General features: G+C 39.9%; 1 protein-coding gene across 2 annotated transcripts in view; it reads right to left on the bottom strand.

Moving 5' to 3' along the window:
* The window catches only part of aplp1 (amyloid beta (A4) precursor-like protein 1), a 67,534-nt gene that overhangs the window by 6,235 nt on the left and 41,810 nt on the right, over nt 1-19,489 (bottom strand). The window contains exons 2-8 of one of the 2 annotated variants that reach the window (XM_053507135.1): nt 19,055-19,240; nt 8,812-8,941; nt 7,364-7,476; nt 3,805-4,001; nt 1,958-2,244; nt 178-305; nt 2-76 (exon numbers count right to left, since the gene is read on the bottom strand). In XM_053507135.1, the coding sequence (XP_053363110.1) occupies nt 2-76; nt 178-305; nt 1,958-2,244; nt 3,805-4,001; nt 7,364-7,476; nt 8,812-8,941; nt 19,055-19,240 (1,116 nt within the window). The remainder of the gene's footprint in view (nt 1; nt 77-177; nt 306-1,957; nt 2,245-3,804; nt 4,002-7,363; nt 7,477-8,811; nt 8,942-19,054; nt 19,241-19,489) is intronic. The other variant, XM_053507136.1, reaches the window with a different exon arrangement.

The following is a 19,489-nucleotide window of genomic DNA, read 5'->3' as shown; positions in this document are numbered from 1 at the left end:
CCTCATTCAGGGCCTGGCGGTCTGATTTCGGCAGGTTCTTGGACTGGTTATCAGCCTCGGCCCACTCCTTCATAATCTGATCCGACGCATCACATTAACATTGATCATTTTATCATACGAACCGTCTTTAAATGAACCATAATTTAAACTACCGATGGCATTTTTCTCATGCTTCACCTCATTGATGCGTTTCATCCGTCGCTCCTCCAGATCCATCTTGGCGCGGAGGAAGTTGGCGTGCTCGCTGTCATCACTGGGCATCTCGAAATAGACATCGACTCCGTCTGTAGGACGCACTGTGGGCACTGGCGTCAGGAAAGAGCGGGAGAGAAGAGCGGGATCGATCCATCAGTCAATTAATGAATCATTTATTAAATAATTGGGCTAATTATAATCATGTCCAGACTGCTCCTTTTAATGAAGCGCTTCTAGAAAATTGAAGCTGTAGACTAATGAGGAAGACTGTACGGTATGTGCAAAAGGAAAAAAAAAAACTGTCTAATGAAACGCGGACATGAAATGCTCAATCGGGGGGAATAAAATCAGAATAATGTGTGTGCGCTTTTCTCATACACTCAGTTTGGATAAATGAACATGCCATATAAAGTTCTGTCTTGGTGAAAGGTATTGTGTCTGATCATGTAAAAGAAGGACAAAGAACCTGAGAGTGGAGAGAGAGAGAACGAGTGTAAGTAGAGGCTGGGAGAAAGAGAATCAATACAGATATAATGTCAGACTACTCAGCATTATTGAGTTAGAGATGAAGCCGAGATGGAGGCACTCACTGCATTTGCGCTACCCAGTATACACTCTGGTGTGCGTATGTGTGTGTGTGTGTTGTTACAAAGAGTAGAGTATGGGACACCCTCACACAACCCACAACCAGGCTCCATTGGGGAGTATGATCTAACGGAATTATTCTATAAGAAATGAACAGCATCTGGAATTAGCTCCACGTAACATGACGTCAAAATCTGTACCAGCGATTCTCATGTGGAAACTACTGTACACCGATCAGCTACAACACTAACACTAACACCAGCACCAGGTGGACTCAATGCATTGATTATTTGTAGTAATATACTAGTGAACTGCTGACAGGATGATGGGCACCAAGGTTCATTAATGCCTCTGGGGCCAAAGGTCAGTGCGTCCTGTTTGAAAAGCCAATAGAGCACCAACTGCTTAAGAAACTCAACGCTGGCCGCGTTGGAAAGGGAACAAAACCTCCAGCACATCACAACCTGATGTGTATTGGGCTTAGCCTTTAAATTCCCTAAATCTCAATCCATGGAATGCACCAGAAAAACAAGTCCGATCCATGGAGGCCCCACGCATATCACTCAAAATGGGGCCAGAGCTGTCCCGTTGGTACAGGAGGAAATTTTAATACATTGAGCTTAATGTTTTGGGTTTTAACATTATGGCTGACCTTTTGTATACTTTCCTGAAGCTAAGGAGTAAAGACTATTGCAACGTTTTAATTTACCACATAATTATGTACATTGCTTTGAAAATTGAGGATGTTGAAGATGGTGTGGTGTAGGTGTATGTCTACAAATGAACCCTTCACCAACATGGACAGCCCAAGCTTACAGGCCATAGTAACAGCAGTTACAGTATAACTTTTAAACTGACAGGAGTACTGTATGTTGAAAGTTTTGCTATACACTTGTGTCTGGACAAATTAGCATTCTGCAAATTCTAATATGGCCATATGGCGATTAAATGACAAAGCGGAGAGTTGGCAATGAAGCAAAGCCCAACACTTCTCTCACGCTTATGGAGAAAGTTGCTATCCATGACAGATTCACAGCATTTCAAATAACTTAAATGAGAAACTGGGAAACCATACAAATTCTAAAACATGACTATAAGTTGAAGCCTGTACAAATATATAATAAAATATTTTATATCTAGATCATGTATTAAATAGTGTGATGTAGAAGCCGCCTACCATCACCACGTGGTTGAGGTTGCTGTGTTGGCGTCTTGGCCCCCTGGGAGTTCTTCTCGTAGTAGAAGTTCTCCAGATAGTCAGAAGCCTGATAGGTGCCTGAGTCGATGGAGTACTCGTACTCCTCTGGATCCTTCACCGTTGTGGGGGCTACCTCTTCGTCATCTTCATCATCCTCATCTTCTTCAATGTCTTCCTCCTCCACGGCTTCCTCTTCCTCCTCCATGTCGTCCTCCTCCATGTCTGTTTCGGGGGAGGGGCTGGGGGTGGAAGGGGTCACCTTCACGCTGTAGAAAAAAAATATTGCTAGAAACGTTAGATAATAACATCCTTTTTTTATAGTGATCATAAAACTGTTAGTAGATTCAACGTTCAATATTTACTGCTTCAAGATTTTGTTGACCCACATTTATTACATGCAACTGTTCATTTTAAAGAAAGGTTAAAGATTATTACGCAGTAAAACAATATTGAACAGAAAAAAATGCAGAGGAAGTATTTGCAATCTGTGATGAACAAGGGATTGAACACGGAATGACAAACAAAAAAAAATACAATGGTGAACATTTACTGCTCCGCAGTTGTTTACACACAATAAAACAGCCATAAAAACACAAAGCCTAGTACTGTGGTGGTTTCCTTTGTGCCACTGGGGCAGCTCATGACTCCACAAGACCTGTCTGGGTGTGATGTGGTGTCTGGCACCAGGCTGTTGGCAGCAGATCCTTTTGGTGCTATGGGTTGTGGGGTAGGGCCTCCATGATTCCATGGGTGCTGATTGGCTTGTGGGGAGTTTGGAGGTCTTGGACTGTGTTAGGTGGTGCATTGGGTGCCTTTCCATCATTGCCAGCATTTTAATTTTTCTACAATTTGTGCTGCATTGACTTTTTGTGGGCATGGGTGAGCCATGGGTACCACGATCCTTTTATCAGTTTACTGGTATATAAATGATAATCAATAAAGTCAAATAGCAGAGGCCGTGTGAATGGCGTGCGAATGGCGCGTGTCTGCCCTTTGGATGGCGTGATCCCCCCTCCCTCTCCTGCCAGAAAGTAATTACAGTAATTTTACAGTAATTACGCCTATTCAAGCCCTATTTTTTTAGGTCCACACTAGATGGCGCTTTGTTCTCAAGAACACGTTAACACAAGCCAGCAATTTAGCTGCGCTGAGTTGCAATCACGTGATTTTAACAACCCACCCCCACCCCAAACAGGACTGACGTTATCAAACTGCACTACAGAGATGAAGATGGCAGCTTATTCAGGGTTAGTGGTGACATTTAAAAAAAAAATAAAATTAGTTTGCTTCGAAAATACTATTAATGTCGGTATTACAAAAGCTGAGACAAACTTTAACGATAACTGGTGATTGTTTTTATATTTACGTTTTTTGTATATATTTTAAAATCTTCAAATAAAACGTGATTTTCAGAGTATATAATTTGTTGTGTCATCTGTTTACAGCGTTGGTTGATTTTGTGATTGAGACCCAAGGGTATCACAATATAAGCCCTCTCTCTCGCACACGCGCTCTCTCTCTCTCTATCACACACACATACACGCACACACAAATAGCACATGAAATCGCATAAAACAAAATGAAACTAGGGCAAAATATATAAGCAGTAAAAAATACAGTAATATACTGTAGGTGATCCCTGTCCTGCGATAACAGGCACTAACCCTCTGGAACAAAAATTGACTGTAATGTAAAATAATTACATGGAGCACGGATTGTGCATAGACTTGTCATGGTTCGCAATGGGACCTGCCATTGTCCAGGCGGCTGTTTGACATGGCTCCTACTGTACATAGACTAACTAAACAGAGGGAGATGTCTCTTACCTGGTGGTCTCTCCCTCACTAGCCAGCGAAACTAAAGGCGGAGTCGCTCCCTGTGCACTGTCTCCGCCCTCATATTCACCACGCCCACTGGCTCCACCTCTTCCTGGACAGCAGACGTACTCTACACCCCGAAAATGATCGCCACATTGTAACAGCATGCCGTAACTGTGGAGCTCCAGATTGTCTGCTGTGCACGCCTACAGAGAGTCAAAGAACACAGAGCAGCCATGAAGGTCATGAGTTTAGACAGGTTTCAGTATGTACTTAATATTGCAAGCTACATTCTAGAGTTAAAAGTCACATATTGCATTTGATCATACAGATGAATTAAAATGCATACCAGTGGGGCAGATACATTTGTGAGAATATTTTCTTTCGAAGCATAAAGTGTTGGTTTAAGCTTAGAATTTTTTTAAAGGTTTATAGCAATTAGTGATTAATGCCTGTGAGCTACTGTAGGGTTATTTTTAGTACAACCATGACTAAATCATTACAGGTACCATGGCAGCTTGCTCAAAATGAGGACATTTTTAAAGATAAATTGGGTTTGATGACTGATGAAACCATTCGCAAAACGTATCGCCTTTCAAGTCAGATTAATAATAATTAATTTATCAAAATGACTGTAACTCTTAAAAGTCTGTAAGTACCCTGCGCTATGATAGATCATTTTTTTCATATTGCTTAATAATTTAGGAATTATTTGGTGTAGAAAAACTTTTTCTTATAAATTAGAGCTCGACCTTTTTTTTTTATCAACATAGCTATCAAACCTGGGCACAATTGGCATTCAGGTGTTAATGTTAATCCCCAATATAAGATAAAATAAGATTTAATAATTTGTCACGTACAGTACCTTACAGAATTATTATTTTATTTTTTAACATCCCAGTTAGAAAGCTCAGGTCGGCACACAGGGTTATCCAGGATACAGCACTCAAAAGTAGCCACTAGGGGGAGCTGTGGCTCAAACCCCCAACCTTCTGATCAGTAACTCAGTAACTCTTAACCATTTGACCCACCACTTCACTTTTATTTGTGTAATAAATTCATATAATTGGTCATTTGTCACAAAATAGATTTTTTTAACAATGCATATTACAAAAAGGGGCTTTTTTGGCGAGGGAAATGAACAACAGAAAGTGGGAGGCAGATCAGGGGGAAAAAGGAAATGACAGAATTAGGATAACAGAATGTTCCAAAAGATTCCAAAGTAAATGTCATGACATTAAAACAACATTCTGTTCCCTCGCTCTTAAACTGCTTTTCCACATAAAAGTGTCACAACTAAATACACTGGCCTGTGATTTCTTACAGGATTTAAGACTGTTTAGATTTTAACGTGTCATCTGTTTGGCTCAGCAAACCTCTAACAAGTAAAGTCCCCTGGCCTCCACAGGGCGTCTGCTGTTTGGTCAATGTCCTGTTATAATGATATGCCGTCAACCAAGTGGTCCACTCTTGGTGGTGTGTTTATATACCCTTTTTAAGCACTGTTAGAGGTCAGCTGTGATGCTATTTTCTTAAAATATACATTTTCCAGTTTGAGAGACCAATCAAGATCTACGCAAATACAGTGAAACCTCGGATTGGGAGTAACGTGGTTTGCGAGTGCTCCGCAAGACGAGCAAAGGTTTTTAATAAATTTTGACTTGAAAAACGAGCAAGTCTTGGTTAATGGGTACCGAGTATCATGTATTACGCATGCGCTTCTTGTTTTGACGCCGAGCGTCACATGATTACAACTGAGCCAACGGTTTTTCTCTCTTGCGTTGTGGAATTGTGGGTAATCGTCTCCCCTGCGTCTTAGTGCGCGTCTCTTACTGGTATAATCAACATCCCTGCACACGTGTACTATTTACTATAACACTGTGACCATGTGTGTGTGTGTGTGTGTGTAAAACATTTTATTTTGTGTTTAAAAGTGCGTGTGTACAGCGCACACGTACTGTTTCTTGTAACACACGTGTGTGCGTACATGTAAAACAAAAGAAAGTCTCATTAGAGGTTAAAAATCAATTTTCTCCCTCTCTGTCGTTAAGTTATGTGTGTGCGTGTGTATAATTTGACACGGTGCTGTTTCACACACTCTCTCGCCTTTACTGTGTGTGTGTGTGACATACACAAAGACACTATAGGCGAAAGAGAGAGAGAGAGAAAGAGAGCGAGAGAGTGAAACGAATAATTAGAATTTCCATTATTTCCTATGGAAAATTTGCTTTGATCTACGAGTATTTTGGAATATGAGTCTGCTTCCGGAACAAATTATGCTTGTAATCTAAGGTTCCACTGTACATTCGTTTAGCAGCTATGCTGTGATTATCTGCAAGTAACCTCAGGAATGACAATTTTGTGCGTAACTTACTACATATGAACAGCAGATAGTATACTGCCATTTAATATGACACTAATGGTTTCAAAATCTTTATTTTATTACAGATTATCAAATGACTTTCAGTATCTTAGAAACTGTGCGAGACAGAGTAAAAAAAGCTATGGCTTAATATTGCTAGAAAAGTTTTATTCTAAAAGATTTACATTAGATATTCGCCAAACATTTGCCAACAGCATTCACAATATGTTTTAACTTGCATTTGCTTTCTTAAAGATAATACACCACCATGTCTACACTATTACTTTACATTTTGCTATTACCTAGCAACTCACTGTCTTTAATCACCATTATATTTGAAATTGTCCTCACACGTGGTGAGCTTCAGTTTCACTCTTTTACTATAAGTGCCTAACTTAAGTCCAAACAACAGTGGAGTAAAAAAAAAAAGGTTTGCCCCTTCCTGATTATTATTATTATTATTTTGTGTACGTGTGACTTAAATGATTGTGACGATCATCAAAAAATTTAATATTACACAAGGATACACAAAGTAAATACAAAGTGAAGTTCTCAAGTAATGATTTCATGTATTTGAAAAAAGCTGCCCAAACCTGCCTGGTCCTAGGTGAAAAAGTAATTGACCCCTTAACCTAATAACCCTTGGCAGCAACAACTAGAATCAAGCATTTGCGATAACTGCCGATGAGCTTGATAAGACTGTTGGTATAATGTTTCTTTTTATGTTAGTTTTATGCCAGATGTAAAGGAACAAATATGCAAAAAAAAAAAAAAAAAAAATTTTAATCAGGAGGAGGGGGAAATACTTTTTCACTGCACTGTAAATGTATCATAGTTCATGCATAACATTTTTGGAAATGACCCAATAAATGCCTGAACAATTTACTAAGATCCAGATGCAAATTAGTTGATTATTTTCATTTAAAATCTATATGAATCTATCTATGAATCCACTTCATTACTCTACTACTAATGCAAGCACAAACATATTCGAACTAGTTCCATGTACCATATATCAGGCTCAATGTGTGATTCAATTCCTGAGGATGACTCACAAACCAAATTATATCTGATCCCTTGGTGTTCCATTCCCACTGACACATGACATAGAGTTTGCCCAATACACTATTTTTGATTGAAGGAAAAGGAGGTAACAAATTGGCACCTCTTTGCAAAACAAACTGCTTTTAAGAAAACTGTTCTCACCTCCTTGGCGATGTTATGCCAGTAGACATAGCTCTCACAGGTGTCCATTTGCTCCTGGTGCAAAAAACGGCAGCGGTCTGGAACCAGAAGAGCCTCGCTCACATACTCGCCTACTGTCGAGATAGAGCAAGAGTTAGAGATTGTAAAGTGGATGGTGAGATCAGAGAGATGACAGAAATACACAAATATAAATGGTTGGAATAATGGAGGCTTCTGAATGACCAGGGAAGAGTCTAAATCAAAATACCAGTTGTCAGATGTGATGCTTGTAAAAATAAAACTTTAAATCTTTCATTTCATGGCAGACAATGTTGGAGTAAAAATAATCAGAAATGGCAAATAACATTTGCCCATTTGGGCTGACGTAGCACACTTGTATCAGAAATGATTATGTGTGTTGTGCAGAAATCAAGGACAAGGGCAACTAAAGTGAAACAGCTGTGAGTGCAAATTCTGCTCGTTCATCATAATTAACAGCTTTGCACTGCAAGCTACCAATCTGTATTTTTGTACCGCAATCTCCATCTCCTCCAGGGGATAAGGGTTTCACCCTGAACTGCATACGAAACCTCACATTAAATATGCAAAGCAGCCTACACTGTCCCTTTATTAATGACCGAATGGCATGGGGACGATGCAAGATGATGAAACGGATATGGCCGAGGTGATGCAGCGGCCCTGGTTATAGCAAAAAAAAAAAAGAAAGAAAGAAATGCTTCCAGGCGAGAGTGACTAGGATTGAACTGGCTGTAAAGAGTACCTACAAAATGGCACAGCTCAAGATGACTAGGGTTGGAATGACCGTGGGTAGAGCAAGTGTTGCCTGCCTTCATGCTAATTACACTTGAGGTGGAGTGCTTAGGAACACATTAACTAAGGCTAGGTTTGGAGGTAATAGGTAGAAGAGGTAGCTAGAGGTGGAGCAGCTGGATGTGACTTGCCTTTAGAATTGAGTGCCTCAAAGTTCAAAAAGTACTAAAGCAGCAACATGATGGTACGAGTTGGTCTATGACTGGTGTAACCAGGGTTTGTGAAAAAAGGAATCCGGGAGCAGCTAGAAGTATACTAACTAGGGTTGGAGTGATTATAAGTGGAGTGTCTGTGGGCTGGAGTCAACAGTATTGGAGTGGCTGGTGGTGGGCTGATTAGGGTTGGAGTTTCTAGATGTGAAGTTGTTACTATACATACTGGCTGCTGTTGGAATGACTACGAATGTAATATTGTCTATGGTTTGGATAGAGTGGCTATGCAGCTATGGCTATGAGTGATTATGAGTGGAATGTTAGGCGCTATGTTTGAAGAGGTTAGATACCAAATGATTTGACTTGGTGTGAATAGGTTTAGAAATTATATCGTTGAAATGAGTAGCATTGGGATGTATAGGCTGGGGGTTGAACAGTTCAAGTGGATAGAGTGCACAATGTAGTAGTTCCTGATTTCGGACTTACCCAAACAGCGATAAGGGACGACAATAAAAGGTCGAGTCTGGCAATGACCCCATCCCTTCTTACACCATGCTGGGATGGTCACAGGAGTGGAAGCTTCTTCAACATGCGTGATCTGCAAACCTGGGTACATCTACAGCACACAAAAACACACACACAGACAGACACGAAGAGTCAGGACCATGAATGATATACAGTATAAACAAAACTGAGCTAGAAAAGATTGCACAGAAATGCACGGGTAAGATACAGAGGGGTATCTAATAGAGCACAATAAAGGAGAAGAAGATTTGAAGTCGTAAATAATCCAAATGGTTTCCTCTTCATGATGTGCTTCCATTTTATGCACAGTGAAATACTGCCTGGTTTTAATTATTTAGTGAAGGCCTAACCCTTTCTATTATCTTAATATCTAGTTGTGAATTTAAACTTACATTCGATTATGTTATATTAAACCATTAAATCCTAGTAATAACCTTGCTGAAAGATGTATATGGCATAAAAGCATTTAGTCCCGTGATAATTCTCCTGCTTATGTGGTATAGCTCATTTTAAAGCTCATAGGTTGAAGCAGTATTGATTGGTCACTTACTCCCTCATCGTCTAGACCACTTTGTCCTGTATATACAGGGTCGTGGGGGGCCTGAAGCCTATTCCAGGAGACTTAGGGCACAAGGTGGGGTACACCCTGGACGAGGTGCCAATGCCAATTGATCACAGGGCACACACATAAACACACACTCATTCACAATTTGGGAATGCCAATCAGCCTAATCTGCATGTCTTTGGACTGTGGGAGGAAACCTGAGGACCCGGAGGAATCCCACTAAGCATGGGGAGCTCCTGCAAACTACATGCAATTTAAAAAATCAGTTAACTGAATTGACGATGTTGAGATTGACTGAAATACATAATCGATTAAATCATTTTACTAGCATGCAATTAATATTCCATGTGGAAAACATAATTAATTTATGTATATATACTATATATTTGTATTAATTCTAATTTTAGTTATCTTAAAAGTGCTATTTTTATGCTAAACTGGTAAAACAGGTGAATAATGAGAATTTCCTGGGTGATGATTAAAGCTAAGTTAGACAGTATACAGTAGGTGTTAAATGTTTCATATGGATAAGAATATAGAGGCAAAACTAAACAACATGCATTACGACACACTATCCTGTTGTAAAGATAATCCCCTTCAGGGTTGTTGGTAATTGTTGTTAAAATGTCTTTCAATGACCAAAATAACACTCCAAGTTGTTGCGATCCAAAATAACGTTTCCATGCCAATTCAACAGCGCTCTGAACATAAAAATAAACTGACTCCCAGAGTCATGGACACCTCTGAAATAGGCCATTTACTTGGAATATTGCCATGCATATAAAAAATATAAGCCATTTCAACAAGGCGTGTGGTGTAATTTTACTGCAGCTTTGTTATCCTAGCGCCTGGGGAGTAGCCGAGGTAGTCACAATGCGTTTTGCAGATAAAATGCGGGTCTCGTTCCTGTTTTAGCTCTTTCCTTCATTAATGTGGAGTGATAAGCACTCCTGCTCGCAGCTCAGCTGGGAATACACACCTCAAGCTTACACTGCACTGCCGCACTCATAGCATGCATTTTTATTTTTCGGCCAGCAGGACAGGTTTTACCTTCCTTACAGATGCTTTACATGCACCCTCTGCAGCTCCCGGAATACAACTTAAGCACTCTTGTACAGTATATACAAGGGCTTTGTCACTTTATTCTAGAGGTTGAAACATCAGGTCATTTGATTTGCTAGATCTGGCTCAGGTTTCCTGTCGCAATACACACAATTTCTCTGGACGTGGGACTAGGATTGAATCTCAGTGGCTGGATATACCATTTGAGGTTGAGGGTTGAGGGCCTTGCTCAAAGGGCCGACAACCAGTGCTCGGACTCCATCCCTCCAATCAGCAACCCAGAGCCTTAATCGTCTGAGCCACCATTGCCCAATGTGCATTGTTTAATTATTATAATGATTTTTACTTATTAGCGATTGAGTTAAACTGACTGAATCTGAAACTGACTGCAAAAATCATGGTTCAGTAAAGAAGAAGGAGGTGATGGGAAGAGCTTGCTAATTCTGGAAATATATTAATGTATTTCCTTATGATGTCCATACCTGTGTTAGGGTATTTTCAAACTAATTAAAAAATCATACTAATATATTAATATCAGGAAGGCCATTGGTGGCTCAGTGGTAGGTTTCTCGCCTGCCATGCAGACAGCCCGGCTTTGAATTCCCAGCCAATGCCCAAATCCTAGCAACTAGATGCAGTGCCAGTCCCAAGCCTGGTTAAAATGGGAGGGTTGCATCAGGAAGGACATCTGGCAAAAAAACCTGTGCCAAGTTATTGTGCGGATCAGCAACCCTTCGATGGGAGAAGCTGAAAGACCAACAACAACAACATGTTAACCTAAGGGTGGATTAGGATTAGGGCCACCCCACACACTTTTGGGTTTCCACACACCTGCCAATTTTTTATCTATATTATTGGATCTTAGGAGTTATCCAAGATGGCTATTCATGGATCTGTACTCATTACACGAAATTATTCGCCCTTGGTCATTAAAACCCAGAGACAAATTCCAAATGACACTCCAGTTGAAGTGTAAGTGACAGCATTGTGATGCATTGTGTCATGATATGTGAATAATTCATGTTGATTGTGATGCAGTTCATGTGGAAGCCACAGGGTGGCATAATAAAGACCAGAAGTGTTTTGGTAGTGAACCTGATAAGATGTCTGTCGTATATACCCCATAAACACATATCAAAACATGGTGTCAGAAGTAAATTCGTAAAGCGAAAGACGATTTTGTAACCATGGAAGGACTTAAACCACCCGCTGGACTTGATTTACAGCAAGGAAACCTGTCAGAAAACTGGAGAAGATTTCGGCAAAGGTTCGAGTTCTATCTAACAGCTATCGGAGGAGCTAACAAGCCAGATAAGGTACAGTCCTCGCTATTTCTTCATGTTGCTGGCGAAGAGGCAGTTGAAGTGTACAATACTTTCACGTTTGAAGAAGAAGGCGATGAGCATAAACTGACGAAAATCATGGAAAAGTTTGACAATTATTGCAACCCGAAGAAAAACATAACCTATGAGAGGTACAACTTTTTCACGTGTGTGCAAGGGGATATGTCATTCAGCCAGTATCTTACCGAGTTAAAGCTAAGGGCAAAATCATGTGAATTCGGACAATTGCAAGAATCCCTCATTAGAGATCGAGTTGTCTGTGGAATCACGTCGGATAGAATGAGAGAAATATTGCTAAGAGAGGTTGACATAACTCTTGAAAAAGCAACCCAGCTTTGCGTAGCGGCTGAAACGACTAAAGCACAAATTAAAAAAATGCACGAAGAGGATCACAATGTACAAGCTTCTGCTCGAGAAAGCAAGCAAGTGGATACTGTGAAACAAAGACAGACACGAAAAAAAGACTATCAAAATAAATCGAAAGTGAATGAGAAAGATAAAGCAAGCACGTTTGACTGTAAACGATGTGGAACTGAGCATTCATCACGTGCGTGTCCAGCTTATGGCAAACAATGTAAAAATTGCAAGAAAATGAATCACTTTGCAAGGATGTGTAGATCGCGGAAAGTGCATGCAGTAGATGATGACGCAGATCAGCAAACGAGTCTTTACATTGGAGCTGTGCATGTAAACTCACAGTCACAAGCGGATGAATGGGCAGTCGAAATACAACTGGAGCACAAATCTGTCAAATTCAAACTCGATACGGGTGCGCAGGCCAATGTAATTCCTTACAGCTTATTACAGAGAACAGGCAAGAAAAACATACTTAAGCCAACAAACGTGAAACTGTCAACATACACCGGAGACAAAATACCAGTGAAAGGAAAGTGCAACTGGACAGTGAAATACAAAAAGAAAAGTTATTTCCTGGAATTCATTGTTGTGAGGTCAGATGCTCAACCAATACTAGGTATCAAAGCATGTGAGCAAATGGGGCTCATAAAGAGAGTGATGACACTGAATAAAAGTGAGGAAATAAACATCTTCAAAGAGTATGCTGATGTGTTCGAAGGAATTGGTTGTCTTGAAGGGGAACACACCATTCGCATTGATGAGAGTGTGACACCAAAAGTTCACCCACCAAGAAAGATTCCTGTCACTCTAAGAGAAAAATTGAGAGCAGAGCTGAACAGAATGGAAAAGATGAAAGTTATAGCAAGAATTGAAGAGCCTACAAAGTGGGTAAACCCTATTGTGATTGTGGAAAAGTCCAATGGAAAATTAAGAATCTGCTTAGACCCACGAGATCTTAATACAGCAGTCATGAGAGAACACTACCAGTTACCAACTGTTGAGGAAATAACCTGCAGACTGTCGAAAGCTAAATACTTTACAGTACTGGACGCAAATTCAGGTTTTTGGCAAGTTAAACTGGATGAAGCCAGTTCTCGCCTCTGTACGTTCAACACACCTTTTGGTCGTTACAGATTCCTTCGTCTAGCTTTTGGAATTAATTCAGCACCGGAAGTGTTTCACAGAACAGTAAGACAACTGTTTGAAGGAATTGAAGGAGTAGAAACGTACATTGATGACTTGTTGATCTGGGGAGAGACAAAACAACAGCATGATGAAAGACTGAGACAAGTGCTAGAGAGAGCAAGAGTCAAGAACTTCAAGCTGAATAAAGAAAAATGCAGAGTGGGCCTAGAGGAAATTAAATACCTGGGTCATGTCTTTTCAAAAGAAGGATTGAAACCTGATCAGAGCAAGATAGAGGCTGTAAAGAAAATGCCAACACCTGAATGTAAGAAAGATATGGAGCGGTTTCTGGGAATGGTAACGTTCTTAGCAAAGTTCATTCCAAATATGTCACAACACACTGAACCATTACGTGGACTAACAAGAGATGATGTGGCATGGAAGTGGAGAGATGAGCATCAGCATGCATTCGACAAACTGAAAACAATGCTAACTGAAGCTCCTTTGCTCAGATACTATGACATAAACCTTCCTGTGACACTATCAGTGGACGCTTCGAAAGAAGGACTTGGTGCAGTTCTACTGCAAAAGGACAAACCGGTTGCATATGCATCGCGAGCTTTGACTGAAACAGAACAGCGCTATGCGCAAATTGAAAAAGAAATGCTAGCTATTGTGTTTGGGGTAGAACGCTTCCATCAATATGTATATGGAAAGGAAATTAATGTGGAGTCAGATCACAAGCCACTTGAAGTGATAATGACAAAACCCTTGAGCAGTGCACCAGCTAGAATACAGAGACTATTGCTGAGGCTGCAGAAATATCAAGTGCATGTACAGTACAAGCCAGGAAAGGAGATGCATATAGCAGATACATTGTCTAGAGCTTTCTTACCAGTGACCTGTACACTTGATAATGAGATAGAAGCTCAGGTGCACATGGTGATCTCCAATTTACCTGTGGCAAGTGAAAAACTGGATGAATTCAAAAAGGAAACAAAGAATGATGAGACACTAATGAAACTCACAGAGACAGTCCTGAGTGGATGGCCGAAGACAAAGAGTCAAGCGGCAAGAGAAATACAAGTGTATTGGAATTACAGAGAGGAAATTTCAGCAGTGGATGGAATTCTATTCAAAGGAGAAAGAATCATTGTTCCAACATCAATGAGAGCTGAAATGCTTAAGAGAATTCACGAAAGCCACTTGGGTATTGAAAGTTGCAGACGTAGAGCAAGAGAAGTACTCTTTTGGCCTGGAATGTCACAGAGAATCACAGAGATAGTGAGCAGCTGTGACGTGTGTAAAACTCATCAGAAACGACAAACCAAAGAGCCGTTACATCCACACAAGGTTCCAGAAAGACCATGGCAAAAGATAGGTGTTGATCTATTCACCTTTGGCCAGCAGGAGTATCTACTCTTAGTGGATTACTATTCCAAGTTTATCGAGGTCGAATGGCTAAGATCAGACACAAGAAGTGCAACAGTCATCAACCATCTTAAATCACAATTTGCGAGACATGGAATTCCTGAGGTAGTAAATTCAGATAATGGACCTCAATTTAGCTCTCGTGAATTTCAAGATTTTGCAAAAGAGTGGGAGTTTTCTCATGTAACGTCAAGCCCACACCATGCCCAGTCAAATGGAATGGCTGAGAGAGGAGTACAAACTGTTAAACATTTGCTCAAAAAGGCTAAGGCAGACGGAAAGGATCCGTATTTGTCTTTACTGAACCTAAGGAATACACCACTGGAAGACATCGGGACGTCACCAGCCCAGTTGTTGATGGGGAGACGAGTGAGAACGAGACTTCCAACAAAGTCACAAATGTTGAAACCCTGTTTGGTCTCTGAACCAGTGCAGCAGTTGTTTGAAAAAAGACAACAGAAACAGAAAGAATACTTTGATCAAGGAACAAGGATGCTTAAGAAACTACAGATTGGCGATAATGTCAGAATATGGCAAGAGGGCGTATGGAATCCAGCTCAAGTAACTGACCTATCTGAACAACCTAGATCCTATGTGGTACAGACGCCTGATGGCAAGAAGTACAGAAGGAACAGAAAGTTTCTAATGCAGACAAAGAAGGAAAATGTCATAACCAAGGATGGAGATAATCCAAATGTGACACAGCAGAAGGTGTGTGAAGACGCATATGAACAATGTGAAGTGGACATTCAAAATGGAACACAACAAGAAAATGCTAGTCCTACAAAGCTTCCAAGTTTCCCAATCAAAACAGCAAGTGGAAGGATTGTTACTAAACCGAGAAGGCTTGTTGAAGAGTAGTTGTGAATTTTCTGATGTTTGGTTAGGAGTGATAGTAAAAAAAAAAAAAAAAAAAAAAAGTGTTAAGTGATGCTGAGCAGAATATTTTTGTTTTTCTTGTTGTTTTTGTTTTTTGCACGTTATGGACTTTCTAGTGAAAAGTGTTTAAAAAAAAAAAAAAAAAAACAGGGGATGTCATGATATGTGAATAATTCATGTTGATTGTGATGCAGTTCATGTGGAAGCCACAGGGTGGCATAATAAAGACCAGAAGTGTTTTGGTAGTGAACCTGATAAGATGTCTGTCGTATATACCCCATAAACACATATCAAAACACATTGTATGGCTTTTGTAAAGACTGGTGTATAGAAGGTAACAAGGGTATTGTTGTGGCTGTACTTTTGGGAACATTTCGTAGGTACCCTACAGTGCTCATGAATGATTATCGATGACTTTTGACCTGTGTTCCTCATTGTTGATGGCATGTTTGAATGCCTTTTGAGACTGTTCACCTTGAAAAATAAAGGAATTTTCTCTTTCTTTCATAACCAATGGACCTGCAGTTCAGACACCGACTGTGTGGCCTCTTTGGAACTTTGTTGTTAAGAGTTTCGGCTTTGAAATCTCAACAATCACAACAGGGCATGCTGTCATAGGAAAATAATAAGCGATGGGCTGAAAGTTCATTAATGGTCTGTTATGATCTGTCTTCCTGTTCACATTTATATACTATATGTAAAATAAATAAATAAATACATACATAAAAGCACTTCTACACCAGCTTCCGTTACTGTCTCTCACTCACTTAAAAAAAAAAAAAAGATGAAGAGGAAAATCAGCAGTATATGCTCCACTGGGATAAAACAAGATTAACCTTATTATAAGCTCAATTAATATTAAGAATACAAAAGACAGTCATGAGAGATTCCCTCAGTGTGAAGGCATATGGTGAGGGATTATTCTGCCGAACACACAGTCTGGCTTCGCGAAAGCCCTCGGCTGGTGTGCAGCCTGCTACAGCATCCAGCAAGGAAATGACATATTCTTTGGCTTCATCACTTCATTAAGTCTATAATGTGGTAGGTCTCAGTGGGATGAGTGCCCATGCCAACCGTGTGTGTACAGTTTGGGGTAGTGTGCCAGCACCAGACATGGCCAGCATCTGACATTAGCACATTAGCATTGCTTGGATAAGTATTTGAGCTTGGCTATGTAACAGTAGCTGGAGAAGGGAGGCTTTGGTGAAATGATGCTCAAGATAAAAAAAAAAGTAAAAAAAAAAAAAAGCACATCTCTTAGCTCATAATCTCTTAATTTACACGCAAATAAAATAATGATGAAATTAGTACATACAATGCTAATTTGAAATAGTCCTAAACAAGTAACCAAAATATGTGAATTAAGGCTTAAGACCAATGAACAAGACTATTAGCTGCAGTAAAACATCTGAATGGAGTCAAGAGTTTTAGGGGAGAGCAATCCTGGTCGAGGTGAATCAAAGCCCACTGCAGTCATTCCCATGAACACTTAGCGCATACTTGGTTGCTTACTTGCAGAAGAGATGCTTCTGTCTGTAAGAACTGTACACACAATCATCCACGAACACCACTTGCACCTTACAGGACCTTGGCTGGGAGTTATTGCCACATCCCCTTACAGTCGAAGCCATTTTCACCTATTTTGGGGTACATTAAGGTGGTTCCTGGGAGGCCAGTGTGTCAGAAGTGAAGCAGGCAGTCCGATCACTGCTCCGGTCGTACTGAGAAAACTTTTTACCTTGATGGTATTCAAGCACTAGTGAAACACTGGGATAAGTGCATTAGTGTAGCAAGATTTATATATAGAAATAAAGCTAGTTTTTACTCTCATAACTGCGTCTTTTATTCTGCACAAAAAAGCTCTGGTTTGGCTTGAACGCATATCATAAATAAGATTTAAAATGTGAAAAATATTCATGCTCATACAAAGGCTAAAGTGACTGCAGTCGTTAAGATTATACCTGTCTTAAATGAAAATAAGTGTAATTTTTACTTAAACCTGGTTCTTTAATAATAGTAGGTGAAATTCTGTTACATAACCAGGATATACAGTATAATAACAGAACTCCCCTCCTCATATTTTGATTTTTTTTGATAAAATTTTGTATAAATGACATTGCAACAATGCACCACTTACAGTATTTTGCAATGTGCACATTCCACAGAGACGTAAGGCAGGGAAAAAAATTCAAAATAACCACGCATCATCTTTCCACCATATGAGATCAGGGCAGAACACAAATCTTCTTAAGAGAGAGAAACTACTGTGGCTACACAATATTCCTCCCCCTGAGGAGCAGACTGAAAATAAACCTCTCTTGCTGATTGATGGTGAAAATCATCACCATTTTATTGCACATCTAATTCACCATCGCTTATCTGGCCCAGAATGAACCTGAATAAATGAGGCATCCTGCAATGCAAGATCATGTATTACGTTCTCTGCATGATAACATAGTACAGTATGTTCATCATGTGACTGGAATCTAATAGCACATTGTTTTAGGGCGGTAATGTGCAACTGAATGTTAGCTGGGATTACCGACCTGAAATTCTTACTGATAATCCGCCACTGATTAGCCCGGATTTGACTGGGGAGATTAACTGTTGGACTGTCTGTTGGGTTTAACTGGGGTTTTAATGCAACACTGACACATTAGGGTACTTATAGTCATAATTAGTTAACTAGTTTTGACAGATTACTAGGCATTTCACTTGCTAGTCAAGAGGTTTGTTTGGTAAGATTGGCATGTCTGGTTCATGATACTTCAATTCTGTGTACCATGATGATACACTATCGCCAAACCATTGTTAGGAAGAAAAACAACCTCATTGTCAGGTTTGATTAGTTAGCTTCGGTTTAACTGGTTTAACCTCGCTAGGTTTAACTGATCAATCAGACTGGTTTTAAATGAGGAGTTAAGGAATTTAGGTTATTTGGGTCTTTATTAGGGGTTAATTGACATCATAATAAACAAAAAATAAACACTGCATGGCATCTTTTTGAAGATTGTTATGACTAGGTTTGTGAACCCGCTAGCTGATTTGGACATGACTTATCATTAGTTCAGCTTTAATAGACTAGATGCCGTTTTTATGGCTCAAATATTTCGATAAGATCAATGCACTGGGCTAAGAACGGGCTATGACATTGCTGTTGAGTATAAATATAGTTGTGACTGATGAGATGAGATGTAAACTAACTGGTTGGCTGAGATAAGATCTAATTGGTTTGGGGTGCTGAAAATAAGTAGTTTGTTTTATTTTATATATAAAGTTTTGACTAAAATACTCAAGTTTAATTCGTTTATGGAGTCTACCTTAACAATTGTATAAATAAACCTTTTCACCAAATTAAATGAGTGGTGTAAGCAAGAAAATAACCCATGACATTATAATCAAAGAACCCAATGATGAGTGAAGATAGAGTGCATCACCGTACCTCTTGACAGTAGGACAGGATCTTGCTTGGCTGGGTGAAACAACCCTGACGGCCCTGAGGGTCAGGCTCCCATTGACCTGTCCCTGTGTTCAGGTGCAGAAGCTGACGACCACAGAACATCGCAATCTGAGGCTCCAACACCAGGGGGCCTCCCACCGGACCGTTAACCTCCGTCATAGCCAGACCCTGAGAAAGAGACACAAATACTGTTATCATTATGAGCATCTGAATGTTTGGACGTGAGTATGTGCAGCAACTGTAAACAGATAAGACACAATTTCATTCTACTATAAATTTGCCAATCAAGTTGTCCTTATGCACCATATAAATTATTAACCAAACTGGTAAGTTAAAAGGTAAATGCAGTCCTTACAGTAATATAATATACTGGGTACAGACTCAAAGTCAGTATGCATATGTACAACCACTTGAGAA

The sequence above is a fragment of the Clarias gariepinus genome, chromosome 11, assembly GCF_024256425.1.
Source record: "Clarias gariepinus isolate MV-2021 ecotype Netherlands chromosome 11, CGAR_prim_01v2, whole genome shotgun sequence".
In the NCBI taxonomy this organism is placed as follows: Eukaryota; Metazoa; Chordata; class Actinopteri; order Siluriformes; family Clariidae; genus Clarias; species Clarias gariepinus.
This window is presented reverse-complemented; position numbering and strand designations above follow the sequence as displayed.